General features: G+C 38.4%; 2 protein-coding genes across 2 annotated transcripts; both read left to right on the forward strand.

The window, feature by feature from the left end:
• Positions 1-13,359: 13,359 nt before the first annotated feature.
• LOC147485891 (protein STRICTOSIDINE SYNTHASE-LIKE 3-like) lies at positions 13,360-15,980 on the forward strand. The gene is made up of 4 exons (XM_086573462.1): positions 13,360-13,892; positions 14,812-15,084; positions 15,228-15,395; positions 15,485-15,980. The coding sequence occupies exons 1-4, from the start codon at positions 13,564-13,566 to the stop codon at positions 15,885-15,887; spliced, it is 1,173 nt and encodes a 390-aa protein (XP_086429588.1). The 5' UTR covers positions 13,360-13,563; the 3' UTR covers positions 15,888-15,980.
• A 714-nt stretch (positions 15,981-16,694) lies between these two features.
• LOC147485892 (dihydroneopterin aldolase 2-like) lies at positions 16,695-18,552 on the forward strand. Its single transcript, XM_086573356.1, has 3 exons — positions 16,695-16,828; positions 17,037-17,242; positions 18,105-18,552. Exons 2-3 carry the CDS (start codon positions 17,046-17,048, stop codon positions 18,310-18,312), a joined length of 405 nt encoding a protein of 134 aa, XP_086429482.1. The 5' UTR covers positions 16,695-16,828; positions 17,037-17,045; the 3' UTR covers positions 18,313-18,552.
• Positions 18,553-19,100: the final 548 nt, after the last annotated feature.

A 19,100-nucleotide genomic window follows, 5' to 3' on the forward strand; every position in this document is an offset into this window, starting at 1 on the left:
AGCGAAAGTTATGACGATACCAAGAGCTCAAGGTCCCGATGTGATTATTGGACGAACATGATGGTCAAGGACAACTTGGCTACCGACAAAGATAATACCTTCTAATACCGTTGCTCCACCAATGCGCAAATTATTCAAATGTTATTATTGCTTCGGACGATTCTCCAATATCCGATGGATAATGTAAGTCATATGTCTCGAGAAGCACTTCTTCAAAAGTTAAAGACTCGTCCGTGAAAACAATAATAATTACTACAGCGCCATCTTAAAACGACGCTCCCACTCGTAGATGATGTTGTATCTGTCACACCACAACATCACACACGCCAACGACATAATAGTGTGTGGGATCGTTTAAGTGGTGAGGATGAGATTCGCGATATTCGCAACAGCCATCAACGAGTTAAGAGTAATGGGCTTAATTTAATTCCCGACCTCCGCCGAGAAATCTCCACCCACTTGGTCACGTTCTCGGTAGGCAAGGTACTGTTAATAATCGTCCGACTGCACCCCATGATCCTACAAATTTTCGGCAAGTCCCGAGGAATTCAAATGGCGAACAAAATAATGATCGCACTCATGATCGTAACCATCAGTATGGTGAAACACTTCAAAGAACGCGTTCTTATCATTCAACATTATCGTGATCAAAGCCCAACGTCCATCCACAATCATCTCGACACGGAAACGATGAATCTTCGTTTTCTTTCTTCGCTCGTCATCCCCATAGGCGCCATCGCGGACTATGATCACGATCCAACAGATACGGATCTGACGACTCCTCAACGTGTTAGAGAAATGATTAAAAAAGCTCTTCTGGACAGCGATCCTTTTGAATCGACACTAGAAAATCTGGCAGTTGAAGATGGTATTTTGGACAAATTTTCTCTCGCCGTCCAAAGGGCTACTCATAACAAAGACTTCAAACAACCAGAGTTTGATCAATATGATGATGTCGGTGGGTTGCCCTATGCTTCATGTGATTAATTTCACAAACAAACTGGTTTTATCGGGAGGTGATGACGCTTTAAAATGCAAACTTTTCCCTTCTACATTAAAAGGGGAAGCGTTGGTATGGTTTAGCGAATTACCTCCGCGCTCTATTCGTCGATTCAAGGACTTAACCGAAAAGTTTTCAAGACGTTTTCATCATAATCTCAAACGTCCAAATGGAGTCCGAAGTTCTTTTCAACATCAAGCAACAATGTGAGGAAACTCTCCGTAGTTTTATCGCGCGTTTACGCTTCGCTGCAGCTGAGATTTTCGAGCAATCCGATCTAATGGTGGTTTACGCTTTTAAAGAAGCTATCTTGTTTGATAAAGATAGGTTATATAATTCTCTTTGTTCGATATTCCATTTTCCGACGCGTCGTTATACCAGCCGAGTTCAACAATTTATCAATGTTGAAGACGACACGGCTGCTCGAACTTCTCGTGACAAAGATAATAAAGGAAAGGATTTCAATGATCAGCGAAATAAACAGAAGAATCCGACTTTTGATCAACAAAGAACCCAAAAAAAGCCTCCGTGATAAGAAAGAAGACCCACGAAAGAGATTGGAAAGCCTTTTACTGATTTTGAATTAACTCCGCTTAATACCAAATATGCGGTAGTTTACGACAAAATCAAGGATAAGAGTCTGCTCACTCCGCCATTTCCCTTGCGCGACGACACTAAAACAACTCGCGATAAATCGTTATGGTGCAAATTTCATAATGATTATGGTCATGAGACGGAGAATTGTCGGTCTTTGCGGGGAAGAATTGAAAAGCTTGTGCAAAATGGGAAACTTGATCAATATGTAGAGAAGAAAGTAACAACTCAAGCTTTAACTATCACTGATCACAATGTCATTAAGGTTGGACATGCCATCATTGATTCATTGTCCAATACTCGAAAACCGCTTTCGTCGTTCTAAAGTCAAATATCCGCCTAATTTGTAACGGTTAACGGGATCAATTTCGCGGAAGGTTTTCGACGACGGAGACTATTGAAGGTGAACCATTATGTTTCACCGACCAAGATCTAATAGGCGCATGTTCCTCATTATTATGATGTCGTGATAACTGCATTATATCAACCAGTATCGTGTACAACGATATAATGATCGACACCGGTAGTTCAGCTAAGCGTCATGTTTTCGGGTGTTATCGCAAGTATTCCTTTTATTGATAACTTGGTCACCCCCTGAAATGCCTATCGTTGGTTTTGATGGTACCGCTACTCATTGCGTTGGAAAGGTGTCTCTCCCGTCACTCTTATGCGTAAGAAAGTCAATATTGATTTCTTATTGATGGATTGTAAATCCCCTTACAATGTCATCCTTGGTCGAGATTGATTCATTATATGGAAGCCGCCGCCTCAACATATCATCAAGCCATCAAGTTCCCATTCAATAAAAAGTTTGTAAGGTCTTGCTGGCGATCAACCGGCATCTCTAATTTGCCACGCACAATGTTCTCGATGATTACAAGAAGTCCAAGTTGTTGGATCTAACTATTCTGAGTTCCAACGCCGTCAAATAGCAATTACAAAGATCCGGGACCTTCAGTTTTACTCTGCCAATAGAAATGTTGAAGGACCCCCGACAATCGATCCACTTTTAGAAGTTCAAATTGGCCAACTCCCCAAGAGACTACTTTTATTTCAGCCAACTTCCGTAAGAGGAGAGACAAGAGCTTATTTTGTTATTGCATGGAAGAATAATCATGTGTTTGCTTGGCTTAATAGAGCAAATGCCGTATATAGATCCTTCGGTGGCTTGTCATAAACTCGACATTGATCCTAATGCAAAACCAGTTCGACAAAAGCCCCAAAGGATGGCCCCCGATAGAAAGATGAAAGTGAAAGACGAAATCAACCGTCTCTTGTCTGTTAACTTTATAAGGCCTATGACTTATCCAACATGGATGTCAAATGTTGTCGCAGTGCCTAAAAAGAACGGCAAATTACGTGTTTGTATCGATTTCACAAATCTCAATAAGGCTTGTCCGATTCATCCGTATCCATTGCCTCGTATATCTGAAATGGTCGATGCAACATCTGGGTTTCAGCGTTTGTCTTTTGGATGCTTATTCCGTTTATCATCGATTCCGTTATTCATTGAGGACCAAGAGTTCATCGCATTCATTCACGCACCAAGGCATTTCATCGTTACTAGGTAATGCCTTTCGGTCCGAAAAAATGCCGAGAGCCACATATCAAAAGCTAGTCAACACTATTTTTTCTGACCTACTTGGAAAGACAGTCGAAGCATACATCGACGACATGGTTGTCAAATCTACAGAAGCACCTGATCATCTTACTGATTTGCAAGCTGTTTTCGACAGACTCTCCAATGTCAACATCGCGCTTGAATCCGCTAAGTGTTCTTTTCGGTTTATCATCTGGTAAATTCTTAGGATACATGATGACTAGACGCGGAATTGAAGCAAATCCGGATCAGATTCGAGCTGTCCTTGAAATGCCTTCTCCGACGTCAAAGAAAGAAATTCAACGACTTACAGGACGCTTGGCTGCCCTAAATCGCTTTATCTCTCGGTATTCTGATCGATGCCGTCCTTTTTTCCAAACATTGAAAGACGCGAAGAATTTGGATCGGAGGACTGTGAACTTGCATTTCATCATTTGAAAGCATACTTAGTCCAACCTCCAGTTCTTGCTAGTCCAAAGAACGGGCAGCCTATAGGTTCTGTATTTAGCCGCCACTGATCATGCCGTAAGTGCCGTCTTATTTGTCAACGGTGGCGATGGGCGTCCTATATTCTTTGTTAGCAAGACTCTTACAACTGCTGAAACAAGATATTCTCGAGTGGAGAAAATTGCATTGGCTTTGGTTCATGCTGCCCGACGTCTTAAACCTTATTTCCAGGGACGAGTCGTCAAAGTTTATACGGAATATCCACTGCGAAAGCTTTTTCGCAATGCCCAGGAATCAAGTCGCCTCGCAGAATGGGAAAGTTACCTTAGCGCTTATAGCATTGTGTTTGAAACTCGCACAGCTGAGAAAGGACAAGCTTTGGCTTCGCTAATGGCTGATTTTCCAATTGAGGATATTCTTATGTCTGACGCATTACTAGACGAAGAGAATGTCGTCGACAACACGCCATTACCTCTCAGGGACGATGATTTGCCAAACTTATCAGATGTATCTGCTGATTGTTGGATTGTTTACACTGATGTTCACATAATAAGTATGGCTCCGGTATTGGGTGTGTAATCTTGCAACCGAATGGAGAAAAATTGAGAAGTCGGTCGTTTGGGTTTTGAAGCTTCAAATAATGAGGCCGAAAGTACGGAAGCCATTTTTTGGGCTTCGTCATCGCTTCTTCACTTGGGGGCGACTAAGCTACAATTATTCACAGATTCTAAGTTAGTCGCTAGCCAGTTCGGTGGATCGTATGCAGCTCGTGACGATAGAATGGCGGCTTATGTGGACTTAATTCATCGGATTGCTCGAAATTTTGATTCTATCAGTATTGTGCAGCGCCCGCGTCATGACGTGCGACATGCGGATTCTCTCGCATATTTATCCGCAGCAATTAAGTCAGATAAGCCTCGCCAGATTACCATTGAATTTCAAAAGGAACCGAGCATCGATCTATCCATCAAGGATGTGCGCGATATGTACATCACTCAAAGTTGTTTTTTCATCAAGACATTTTCTGAGGAATCACGTCATGCCAATTTGATATCTCCTGTGCTGACTCGGAAGCGCAAGCGTGATCTTGATAAGCAAGCTATCATTGCAGAGAAAACGCTTGATCCACAACTTATGCTATCAGATGACCACAATGATCCTGTCAATGATATTGTCTCGGTCCATACCGACGACGATCATGAAGCTGACAATGCTCCAGAGGTTCCTGATATAGAGCTAAGTTTTCCACTTACACCTTGTGACGAAGATGATTGGCGTTTTCCTTATATCACATATTTACATGATCACATCTTGCCTCCCGATCATAAAGTGGGTGATCGTGTAAAACGCGATGCTTGGAAATATTGTCTCATATCGACTTCAAACGGTCTGTTGCAACTTTATCGCAAAGGCACAAGTCTTAACCCTATGCTTCGTTGTCTCAGCAGAGCTGAAGGTTTGCTCGTCCTGGCGGAAATTCATTTAGGCCTATGTGGGAACCACTCCCGGGGGCGAAGTCTCGCTCATAGAGCAATGACACAAGGATACTGGTGGCCGTACATGCAAAAGGATGCTAAGCGTTTGTCTGAGAAGTGTGTTCCTTGTCAGAAATATGCTAATATGGGAAATCTTCCAGCAACGGAACTTCATCCAATCTTGAGCCCTTGGCCGTTTGCAAAGTGGGGTCTTGACATCGCCGGGTCCTCTTCCAAAGCTCCCGGCGGTGTTCGTTTCTTTACTCGCCGTTAACCGATTATTTTACCAAGGGTCGGCTATGCCCTTAGCCCGATCCATGCTTCGGATGTTAAAAATTCTTATGGCGAGACATTGTTTGTCGCTTCGGTATTCCAACATCATTGACTTCCGACAATGGCAAACAATTTGATGTTTGAAGAAATTCGACAATTTTGTTCTCGACTTGAAGATTAACCACAATTTCTCGGCACCATATCATCCTCAAGCTAATGGACAAGCCGGCTACTAACAAATCCATTCTTGCAATGCTCAAGCGGCGACTTCAACAGCCAAAGGAAATTGGGTTAAGGAACTTCCTCGCGGTTATGTGGGCTTATCGAACCACACCTAAGCATTCAACCGGATTTTCTCCGCTTAATCTTGCTTTACGATGCGAAGCGGTCTTGCCTACAGAGTTGATGACACCAACCACACGAACTTCTAACGTGGAATTGAGTCGAATGATCAAGCACTTGCTCAAGCCAAAGCCTTGATAGATGAGACAAGAGATGTTGGTCTTCAACGCTTAATTCGTTATCAAGTCGATATGAAACGAAAATATGATAAGAAAGTTCGACTTAAAGTATTTGAGAAAGATGATACTACTCGTCGAAAAGACGAGGTTGATAGATTCCGTAAAATTTGGAGAAAACCGGACAGTCCATACATCATAGATCGCCTCGCCACCAAAGGATCTTATTTTCTCCGAGATTTAGATGGGAATGTTCTCGATAAGCCGTGGAATGCGTTTCATCTGTGCAAGTTCTATAAGTAGATTTTAGTTGTGTTTTTCCGTTATTCGGAGAAATAAAATAATACAATATTTAGTTTGTTTCCGCCCGGGCATGTATTTTTCGTTGTTATCTTTGCATTTTTCGGACTTCGGTAATCAATAAAGAAGCGTTCTTTTACTTCGCTCCAATGGTATGATCACTACAACAAAATCGGCGAAATTACCACGCTTAATTTCGGCCGGTCCTAAGTCGAACGCTTTTACCAGCTTAGTTCATTACTATCGCTATTTACAAAATCCGGCGAAATTACCACGCGTTTAATTTAAAATGGAGTCCTAAGTTGAACGCTTTTACGCTTGCTTAGTTCATTACTATCGCTACGACAAAATCTGACGAAGTTACCGCGTTTAGCTTTGTCAGTTTTAGTCGCTACAATAAAATCTGGCGAAATTACCACGCGAATTTCGGTCCTAAGTCGAACGCTTTTACGCTTGCTTAGTTCATTACTATCGCTACGACAAAATTTGACGAAGTTACCGCGTTTAGCTTTGTCAGTTTTAGTCGCTACAACAAAATCTGGCGAAATTACCACGTTTAATTTCGTCAGTCTAAGTCGAACGCTTTTACGCTCGCTTAGTTCATTACTATCGCTACGACAAAATCTGACGAAGTTACCGCGTTTAGCTTTGTCAGTTTTAGTCGCTACAATAAAATCTGGCGAAATTACCACGTTTTATTTCGTTAGTCTAAGTCGAACGCTTTTACGCTCGCTTAGTTCATTACTATCGCTACGACAAAATCTGACGAAGTTACCGCGTTTAGCTTTGTCAGTTTTAGTCGCTACAACAAAATCTGGCGAAATTACCACGTTTAATTTCGTCAGTCTAAGTCGAATGCTTTTACGCTCGCTTAGTTCATTACTATCGCTACGACAAAATCTGACGAAGTTACCGCGTTTAGCTTTGTCAGTTTTAGTCGCTACAACAAAATCTAGCGAAATTACCACGTTTAATTTCGTCAGTCTAAGTCGAACGTTTTTACGCTCGCTTAGTTCATTACTATCGCTACGACAAAATCTGACGAAGTTACCGCGTTTAGCTTTGTCAGTCTAAGTTTGAACGCTTTTACGCTCGCTTCTTTACTATTGCTACGACAAAATCTGACGAAATTACCACGTTTAATTTCATCAGTCTAAGTTGAACGCTTTTACGCTCGCTTAGTCGTTATTATCGCTACGACAAAATCTGGCGAAATTGCCACGTTTAATTTCGTCAGTCTAAGTTGAACGTTTTTATGCTCGTTTAGTCGTATTATCGCTACGACAAAATCTGACGAACTTCCTATATTTAATTTCGTCAGTCTAAATTGAACGATTTTACGCTCGCTTAGTCGGTTACTCGCGCTATGTCAACATCTGATGAAGTGCCCCGCTTCGCTTTCGGTCGGTTACGCCGAGCATTTTTTCGCTCAATCTAATTTTGCAAGCTTAAAGTTAGCATTGGGGGCGTTTCATTCTATTTCGTGTCATATATATAATTCAACAACATTGTCAGTTTTCCACAGGTATGTTATTTAACATCACAATGATATTCAATAGCCAACACATACTTTGTTTTATTAAAAAAGAATTTTTAGCTCTATTGTATTACATTCACGCAATCACATAATCATTGGGTTGGGAAAATCTAATGGTTCCTTATCAGTTTTCACTTATACAACTCGTACAATTTTCTTACGGTCGCTTGATTCAATCTTCGTTTTCTTCTTCGAAATCTGCATTCGCTTTCCGACAGCTTCATTATTTTTTCTAAGGCATTGAGCTGATCTTTCTCGACGAAACTTCTGTCAGCTTCTTTAATTCTTCAACGGCATTAACTGACACCTTTCTGCACGAAACTTTTCTACGTTGACTATTTGTAAATATATTTGACTTGTAAAACCACCGTTTTTACGTGTGGCGAAAACTTCTCGCGATTACGTCAAATGTCAAATTTTCTCGAAATAAAAATTTTCTCCAAATTCTTTCTTTTTATAAGGCATTGAGATCTTTCCGCCGAAATCTTTTCTTTGTCGACTTTTTCCTCGATATTTTTGCCCGTAATGCCGCCGTTTCTACCGCGGCGACAAGAATAAACTTTTCGCCGGTTTTTTAGACTTAACCAAAATTTTACGGTAACTGATAAAAAAATACTAACATATCTGTTTCCCACACTGCTTTGTCATATTCTCCGCACTTTTCTCCGTTTTCTTCGTCTTCTTCGACAGGCCAAATTTAAGTTTTATCGAAACTCAATAATTTAAGTTTAATATCATAGCCGATCCAATTTGAATTTGCTCGATCCTGAGCTAGATTATGTCGTGGCCTCGTGTATTCGTTATATCTGTCACCTTCTTTCCACCTCACCAAGTCTACGATCGTCAACGCATCTTCTTCTTCTCGATTATATTTTGCCCGTATAGTACGGTCGTTTCTACCTGCAAAAAAAAAAAACCGGTCAGATAGCTCAAAAACCGGATGCACTAGCTCCACAAGGGTGAACCGGGTCAGCTCAAGGCAACACAGGTACGGTGCCCTTCCTTTGCTGGCAATGAGCATACCTATTCTACTAGCAAATGCCGCATTGGGCACAGATTTGTCAGAACAGTTTGAGCAGTTAGCCATGGTTAGTATGATTTAAATTTATTCATGATTTGTTATTGTTATTCACTATAACATGTAACATGCATTTGTTTTGTTAAACAGGAGGAAGCAAGGTCGGAGCTCCTTAACTACAACTCTCTCAGTTATGTCATGTGTGCGTCGTTCATGGAGTCCTCTCGTCAAAGTTTTGAGTACTTACAACAAGAGCGAAATCGAACTTTGCAGCTTCAGAGACGTGTGCAAGAGTTGGAGAATGCTGGAAGTGCCACACCTCAAGCTCAACCTCAACCATAGAGGCGACAATGACGTAGGGGGAAGAGCTCTTCGACCGAGCCTTCTCGTAGGGGGAGGAGGTCTCAACAGATATTTTTTTTCTAGTTTGTAATAACTGTGTGCCATTACTTGTAATATGGTATTTGGGATTGTTGTTTGTAACGACTTCTTTATTAGTAGGTTTATATTGATGAGTTTTGGATATGAATATGTCATTAAACAAAAGAGGTTATGGCAAAAAAAATTCAGGAATTATAAGTTAGTTTTTTTACCGAGTTTTTGTGTTAGACTTGGGTGTTTTTCAGGATTGTTGTTTGTCTTATTTATTATTTCCAAAGTATATTAGCAGGTTTTGGATATGAATATGTCAATAAAACAAATGAGGTTATGGCAAAAAAAATTCAGGAATTATAAGTTAATATGTTTCCAAAGTATACTGTATAATTTTTTCAGGAAGGAATTATAAGTTGCATTTCACTCATTTTTCAGGCTTGGTTCTAACAGAAATTATTTCAGGAAATATAAGTTGTATTTCACTCATTTCCTATGTCTTGGTTCTGACAGAAATTTTTTAAGGAATATCACTCATTTTTTCAGGTTTGGTTCTAACAGGTTCTAACAGGAATAGTGTATGGTGTAGACCGAGATGGAATGTAACATCCCGTATGGGATTTTTAAACCGAGATGGAATGTAACATCCCGTCTGGTTTTTAGGTCCATACCACTACGCCTTTTCTTCATTCAATACATTGGAATTACTGATGGTGGCCTATAGATTGGAATTATTAAAGGTACATTTGGATAGACATTTGGATAGATTGTGTTGTCACTTGAAGAGTGAACAAAAATCTTATAAAATATGTTGTCAATTGGAGAGTGGACCAAAATCTAACTGTCATATGTGACCTTATCACATGTGACCTTACCTTTCATATTTCATTTTACCCTTCTTTCTTTTAGATCAAACAAACAAACAGCCATCTTCTTCCCCACAACCAAGCTAAAAATTGAAAAAATGTCTAGAGAAGATAGAATTGCATTCAACCAACGTTTATGGGGAGGATCTAGTAGTAATAGTTAGTCTTCTGGTTTTATCGGGTCGTCTTTTGGTACTTCCGTTGAAGATGATTACATGGAAAAAATAAGAGATGAGCATAATGATATGATGAGGCGAAGGAGGAGGAGGAGGTTGCAGTTATTATCCACTGCTGGGGGATTAATGACTCAAGTAGCCATTGAAGATGTGGATACAGACAAACGCGGTGGATCTGTGATGGGCAGAGAATATACGTTTAGAGATGGTGATGATTTCAGTAAACAAAAGATACTGAGGGATTACTTCACAACACTTTGTAGGTGGCCTCCTCATAAGTTTAGGCGAAGGTACATGATGAGTCGAGAGCTTTTTACGTATATGTTGAAAACTATTGCTGGATTCGACGACTACTTCAAAGACAAGGTGGATGGATTGGGTCGGTAAGCAACTTCTGGGTTGCAGAAGGGATTAGCTGCAGTTGAACAATTAACAACTGGTTGTTCATCTGATTCAACGGATCAGTATTTTCAAATTGGAGATTCCTCAGCAGCTGTATCAATGAAGCGTTGGTGCAAGGCAATAATCACGGCGTTTGAGGAAGAGTAATTGAGACGACCAACTGAGGCAGACATTGCTAGGATATTAACTGAAAATGCGGCAAGGGGTTTTCCAGGAATGCTTGGATCAATCGACTGTATGTACTGGGTGTGGAAGAATTGTCCAACTGGATGGGCTGGAACACATGTAGGGTACAAGAAGGAACCAACTTTGGTACTTGAAGCCATTGCAGACAAACACTGTTGGATCTGGCATTGTTTCTTCGGCTAACCGGGTTCGCATAATGACATTAATGTGCTTCATCGTTCCTATGTTTTTGAATCATTAGAGCAAGGTGAGGCTCCTGTTGTTGCATTTATTGAGAATGGTAATGACTATGATATGGGATATTATCTTGCTGATGGTATTTACCCAAAATGGGGCACATTTGTTCAAGTCATTCGTTATCCAAGAAATAAGCATGAAAAGATCTTTACTCAATGTCAAGAAGCTGCAAGAAAAGATATCAAAAGGACGTTTTGAGTTTTGCAGGCACGATGACATATTATTAAGGCTTCTGCGCATTGTCATAGTGTTGTTGTTCTTGGAGACATAATGAAGGCATGCATTATAATGCATAATATGATTGTTGAGAATGAACATGCAAGTGGAGTTTGGAATTGGAAAGGACAGGGGAAAGAAACAATACCTGCACTCTTTCAGGAAGATGATGGTTGTCATTTTGTATATCAGATGATCAAGCAAGAAATAAAATCAGAAATGAAATTACACATACTAATCTTCAAAAGGGCTTAGTTGAGCATGTTTTTAATTGGACTGGTATTGAAGAAACAGCAGTACCGATACCAATTTATTATCCAAATTGGTCGGATCCAGAGGAGGGAGAAGAAAGGGGAAATTAAAATGGAAATGAAAGTGTATTTCCTAATGTGAACTATGAAGTTCCAAAGTATTTCCTATGTATTTCATAATGTATTTCCTATGTAATTCCAAGAAATTTTTGTGTGTTTTATGAGTTGTGTTTTAATGAACTATATTACAATGTATTTTAATTTTATTGGTAATTGTATTTCTATGAAAATAATTATATTGGAAAGAACATACATAGTGCATTAATTAAAAAAAAATAGTGAAATTAAAATACATAGTTCATTAATTAAAAATACAGTGAAATTAAAATACATAGTACATTAATTAAAAAGGCAGTGAAATTAAAATACGTAGTACATTAATTAAAATAAAATACTAGATATTACATAAACTTAGTTAGAACTAGAACCACCTCTAGCCCTTGCCCATTCAGCACATATTTCAGCTTATTGTTGCTCGATTATAAAAGCGGCATCGGGATGAAGGACAATTATATCGGTCGCTAAAATCTTAGCTTCATATTGCATATTTTGAAGCCGATTTTTTTTCAATTGAACTTGATTTTTTTCCATTTGAATCCAATTTTTTTCTTCTCTTGCCATTACAGTTCTTTGACCATATGCAAGCTCCATTTCCCTAAGTTCTAAGCACTTTTGTGTTTCATTTGCATTCTTTACAAATGTATCCTCCAAACGTGTAAAGTAACCCTCTAACATACCAAGTGATTTTTCTTGGTTCCTCTTGGACTTGGCTTTCTTCGATCCAAGAGAACGCTCTATTTCTTGAGAACCCTCCAATTCAACTTCACCAACACTTGGTGAATTAGTAGTTCAATCTTCACAGTCACTTTTGCGGCATTTTCCCTTTGTAGGGCGGTTTGACCTTGTCTCAAAAACGCTACTCCACTTTGGATTATTCTTGAGTATAACATAACAATAATCAAGTGAAAAAGACAATTTTTCTTGTTGTTGGTACGTCATTCTTGCCTCGGACAACTAAAAAATAAAATGGTGGTAATTAGACTAAAATAATCACTAAGACTAAGATAATTAAACTAAAATAATAATTAGACTAAGATAATAATTAGACTAAGACTAAAATGAAAATAATAATTAGACTAAGACGGAAATAATTATACTAAGACTAAGATAATTAAATTAATGAAGTTGTAATTACCCGGCTTTGTATTGTTGTACCACTTGCATATCGAACCTCCACCGCATTCACAATTGCAACAAACTTGTTCATCATCATCTTCGAAATATATTTCCATCTACCGCTAATTGAATCGGAAGACCTATCCCGACCCACATATTTGATTGAACTCGTTTGTTATACGATTCCAAATTCTTTTGCATTTTGGAAAGCACCAACAATAGAGTCTTCACTAATTTTTATCCAAGCAAGACATAGAGCTTGATCTTCGGACATGCTAAAGTGAGTCTTTGCTTTTGCTTGAGTGCTACCACTTGCTTGAGTTGTTTGAGATGTTTGAGATGTCATTTGATTATTTTATTATTTTTTTTTTTTTTGAAGAACTGATTTTGAAGAAGAAAAAATATGATTGTTGGAAGTGAGTGTGAGTTGTAATGGAACAAATGTTGTATATATACCAAAATTTTTATTTTTGACCATTTTTTACTGTTCTGACTTTCTGACCGTTTGGTGAATTAGCCATTAGGACTCCGGACAGGATGTTAGATTCTATCTAGAAATATAGCGAGACAGAATGTTCTGTCTGCTAAGTTTTGTAATCCAGACGGAATCCAACATCCCGTCCGAAAATATCAAGTCAGCCACTATTTCGGTTGAAGGTTTCACCTTGGGAAAATAGTCACCGGTTATTCACCTTGCATTGTGCACTGGTTTTCCACAAAATAGAGGTGACTATTTTCACAAACCCCCCGTTTTCACCTGCATTGGGAATGCTCTTATATATCCGTTTGCACCGCTAAACTAACTTATATATAAAGACCTCCTCTATAACACGGCATGGTAACACTTTGAAAACACCTATTGCAAACATCCTTTATCTATATCCATCATTTCTCACAAGAAAACCTTAAATCATCGACAATGGCGTCGCCCGTGATATTTGCCGCACTGTTCTTACTATTTTCTTTGTACTGTGCAACTGATCCATTGAAGCACAGTTCAGTTTCTAAATATCCTGATTTTGAAGCTTATAAAGTCGATTTACCACCATGGTCAGCACTTCCAAAAGAGAGAGATGGAGAGAACTTGTTGCAAAAATCTCAAGTTAAGTTTTTGAATCAAGTGCAAGGGCCAGAAAGCATTGCTTTCGATCCGCTTGGTCGTGGACCATATACTGGAATAGCTGATGGTCGTGTTATTTTTTGGAATGGTCAGTCGTGGACAGATTTTGCCTACACTTCATCCAATAGGTAAGTTCGTTGATTTGGCGATTTATATAATGCAATGCTAGCTGCTCGTTTTCATTGTTTTGCTACATGTATGATTATTACAATGGATGCTTGTCTTTATCCTCCAACTGGTGATCGAATTATATTGGTGTATGTCCTGTACTTGCTTTTTTAACCTAAAGAAGCAGGTTTGAGAAAATACACATTTTACTTATGAAAATATTTTCCAGGAATTGTTTTTTTCATTATCGTGGTGTTTGACTACTTGATACTTTGATTGCACACGATAAAGTAGAAAGTTTGCAGTTCTCGCCGTTTGATAGCAACAAGAAAATAATTCCTGGAAAACGTTTCTGCCTGCTTTTTTATTCAAGCAAGAATGGGAAGATAGTACTTTCCCTGTAAAATCTAAATTTTTGCAGGAAAATAAACTATTTTGGTGCTGGACTGCTGGACCATTGCATGCATTATGTCCAGTCCTTAGGAATACTTGGTTATTGCAACTCCACATCTTCAGCATTAGATTATTGACAAGCGACACATTTTCCTTGACTATTAGAATGCACTGAATTCAATCGTCACAATCGCATAAATGTGGTGGACTGGTAGAGTGGTAGCTGATAATTAGTTAACCACCTTGTCTCAAAATAATAATGCAAATAACAGTCAGAACAGGGGCATTAGGTCCATTATGAGGTGATGATGGAGCCATTCATTCATATCCACATATGATGGATCAGGTCCATTACTGTGGTTGCACTTATTTCACCTCATGAGACCATGAGAGTATGGCGACACCGATAGACATAAATTGAGAGAAAAATCAATTACGAGGAGTTACACTTGATATTTTGTGTCCTGAATTCCAAAAATGTACAGTACTTAGAAATTTCAAATCTAACAATTACATGTTTTGTTGTATGTGGTATGGGTGTCCTAGGTCAGTGTGCGGCCCAAAGCCATTACTGTCAAGTAATTGGAAGTATGAACATGTATGCGGTCGACCATTGGGACTCCGTTTCAACAAAAGAACGGGAGAATTGTACATTGCTGATGCGTATTTTGGGTTGATGAAGGTTGGACCTGAGGGTGGGTTGGCAACATCCGTTGCTACTGAGGCAGAAGGGGTACCATTCAGATTTACAAATGATCTAGACATCGACAATGAAGGGAATGTTTATTTCACAGACACAAGTGCCAAGCACCAGAGGAGGTAGACGTACATTCCAGTTTTTGCTACATTCAAAGTCAGTTACGCCCACTTATGCTAATAACTATTGATACTACTTTTTATAGGTATTTTTTTATATTATACTCTAATAATTAGCATTTTTCTAACCCAAAGTCTGCTTTTAGGAACTATATTCAGGTAGTTTATTCTGGAGAGGATTCAGGAAGAGTTTTGAAGTACAATCCAATTACAAACAAAACAACTGCCCTAGTTCAGAACCTACAATTTCCTAATGGACTGTCCATGAGTAAGGATAACTCTTTCTTTGTTTTCTGTGAAGGAGTGCTTGGCAGGTGAGCTCATTAGAATTTGTAGTGACTTATGCAACATTTGTACTTTGAATTGCTATGAAATGTAAGATGTTTGTATGGAATATGTACAGGTTGAGGAGATACTGGTTGAAAGGAGAGAAAGCAGGAACATCAGATGTATTTGCCATACTACCTGGATTCCCAGACAACGTAAGAACCAATGAGAAGGGTGAATTTTGGGTGGCAATACATACGCGTCGCACCATGTACGCACATGTGTTAGCAAGTTATCGACGACTTCGAAAATTCTTGCTAAAGCTCCCAATTCCACCGAAGATTCACTACATTATAAACAATGGTGACCGACTTTATGGAATGATTATGAAATACAGCCCTGAAGGGAAACTTTTACAGGTTTTAGAGGACAGTGAAGGCAAGGTAGTTAAAGCAGTTAGTGAAATAGATGAGAAGGATGGAAAGCTATGGTTGGGAAGTGTATTGATGTCATTCATTGCAGTATATCAATTGGAATAAGATGACACAACGTTTTTATTCAAGAACAATGTAATTGTATCTCGAACTTACTCTGTTTCAGCTCAAGTCTACATTCAAAATTTCAAATTCTTACCAGCACAACCTTCTTATGGAAAACCAAAAAAGAAAAAAGAAAATAAAAATTGTAGTGCATTAGAGCATCATCAACGCGCTGCCAAAAATAATTGTGACACATCAGCATTTTAGTTCGGTCAAAATTGCTAAAACCAGTTTATGTACCAACGCATTTTTTCGATATTTTCAATTTTTATTTCAGACGTAGAACTTGTCCCGTACATTTTAATTTTTTTTAAAAAAAAAAAAAAAAAAAAAAAAAAACACATTCAAATGGGAATAGTTGTCCCGTCCCTAATTTTTTTACAAAAATAAAAATTAAAACATTAAAACGGCAAAACTTAACACATTCAAAAAATTCAAAAATAAAAATCAAAAAATGGTGATGAAATTTTTTATTACCGTTTTAATTTTTTTTAAAAATGCCAAAATTTCTGGACATCAAAACTTGACCCGTCCACCATCTGGGCGAAAAAAGTTGACCTATGCGAGTGGCTGCTAAATTTCTGAATATTTTGATTGAGAACTTAATAATTGATGAGATAGAAACAGGTGTTTGACAGCGCGTTGATGAACAAAATTGCTAGAAAAATTGATACCTATCACATTGGCAATAAAAAATAACAGCACGTTGATATATTTTATTATTTTACCATAATATTTAGTTGGGCCTGGGCTTGCAAATTTCAAAACCCACAACAAAATTGGGCTTGATCTATTAAATTAAAAACACATAAACTTTGTCTTGTACTGGAGTAGTTTCCGTGCAACTCTTTGAACAGTTCTTGCCCAAAGTGAAATTGGAAAGTCAACGATCGATCAACACATTCTGAATCACTTGTATTCGGAGAGAGAAACGAGACAAGGTACTCATATTTTCCATTCTCTCTATATACCTTTAGACGTAATCAATTCTCTGATATTTAATATTATTATTGACATATTGGATGTTGAAAAAAAATTTAGAATAATGGAGATGACCCTTCAATTATACAATTTTTAAAATTTTGTTTTATATTTTGATGGTAAGGGTGTGAATGAGTTGCTAATGTAGTTAAAATATCTTCTTGCTAGGGTTAAACAATGAATGAAGAGGAGATTGCTAATGGAGACAAACTTATACTAAGGGGATTAAAGTTCCATGGGTTTCATGGAGTGAAACCTGAGGAGAAAAAGTTGGGTCAGAAGTTCTTGGTTGACGTGGATGCATGGTTAGATCTTCGTCCGGCTGGGAAATCTGACCGTTTGTCTGACACTATAAGTTATACGGAAATTTATCGGTGAGTTATGATTGAGAATGTTGTTGAGCGACTGGAAGTCTTTTTCAATTATGTAGGGTATTCAACATACTTTGAATTTTATACGCATTCAAAAAATCAAGAAATGTTGTTGAGTTTTACTGAACTCGTATGGACTTTATTGAATTCTTCCTTAGCCTTAGATATCCTTTCATAGATTCTCTAACTGCATAGCGGGATTCTTCCTTAGCCATTGAAGTGTAGTTGCAGCACTTAAGGTGTATAACATGGCATTTTTGGATTTTTGAACTACTGCTTTGCCTTACCTTGGTTTCTGTAAGGTTGCTTGGTAAAAGTTGCCGATTAGATTGTTTTAGAATCTCATGTGGAAGGTGTATAACATCTGTCACCTGTGGTGGAAAAGCTGCCAGTTAACTGAGTTGGGTCCAATGGACCGCAGGTGCTTCTAGTGTAATGGCAGCTACATCATTCTTCTTTCGTAACCCTGCAGCCTGGCAAAAGTATTAGGTTAAAATGAAATACATTAAAGGGCTTTCCCACCACCAAAATCTCCTTCAAGGAAAATGAAAATTTAATCAAGATTTTGCTATCATTCTAAGTGCAGAAGTGTCAGGCTTTCGCAGTTTCTTTGGAGGAAATTTTGGTGGACCCTAGGACCACCACCAAGTTGAGCAAAGCCCCTGGTTTCAATTCATATCTAACCACGAATTTTTATAAGTTTGCAGGACTATCAATCCATTTCTACATGTATAGTGATTCTTATACTTTTGTATAACCTATGATGGTGTTGTATGGCGGTGCTTATTATAACACATTCTTTTAACAGTTTTCTCCACGGCTTATGATCTACTAGTCTTAAACAGTTTTCTCTGTGGAGTTGCAGCATAGTCAGAGAAGTCATTGAAGGACCCTCTCACGATCTTCTAGAGTCTGTGGCGCACCTCATTGCCATCACCTCGCTAACCAAATTTTCTCAGATATCTGCTGTACGTGTGAAAGTTGGGAAACCTCATGTTGCTGTTCTTGGCTCTGTTGATTACTTGGGCATTGAAATTTTCAGAAGCAGGAAAAATGATTGTAGTTTAGTTTGATGGATTTTTGGTATTGTTTTCGGTTTGTACAAATTGTTTATTTCCATCATTCTGATTTTGTTTGGCATGTTTTACCTGTAAACTAGTTCTATTTATGTTTCTTATATTAAGGGAATATAGATATACTAAAAGTTTCTCATATGCAATGATAATGAGATTTATGGAAGTGTATGAAACAGTTGAAAAGAAGAATACGACCTGGTGCATATTGATGCTACTGGTCGACCACTTTTTGTATTCCATTTTTTGTTCTCGTACAAGTTGTTTGCTTAGTCAGTAAAGAAAAACAAGTTGTCAGCTTATGACAACCCAAACATAATTGATCACATAAAGCAGGTCCATTATCTCTTAATAATGTTATTCGTGTGTATAACGTTTCTTTGATGTTATTGATGATCTTGATCGCTTCTAGCACCAAATTTCTACACATCTGTAGTCGATTTTCCCTTTGTTCCCCCTATTTTTGTTTATGAATAAGCTAAATACAGTGGACGTACGTATCGGCTATTTGGTACACCTGATAATGATTTTCCAAACCATGCAATGGTAATAAATCCATTCAACTTGGGGCAATGGAAGGTACATTTGTTAGAGCCGGTGATAATAAATCAGCAAAAGCTTCACAAACACATGACTGCCTGACTGGTAGTATGGCACTCCATGTCTCCATACATTAACTAGGTCATCAATCACTACACCTAACTCTTCCACTGCCTTGAATTTTCTGTCATTAAACTTTCCAACCAGGCAACCCACAGAGAATTTGGTGTCATGTTCCAATCCTCCAG

The sequence above is a fragment of the Coptis chinensis genome, chromosome 7 (genome assembly GCF_015680905.1).
Source record: "Coptis chinensis isolate HL-2020 chromosome 7, ASM1568090v1, whole genome shotgun sequence".
Lineage (NCBI taxonomy): Eukaryota > Viridiplantae > Streptophyta > Magnoliopsida > Ranunculales > Ranunculaceae > Coptis > Coptis chinensis.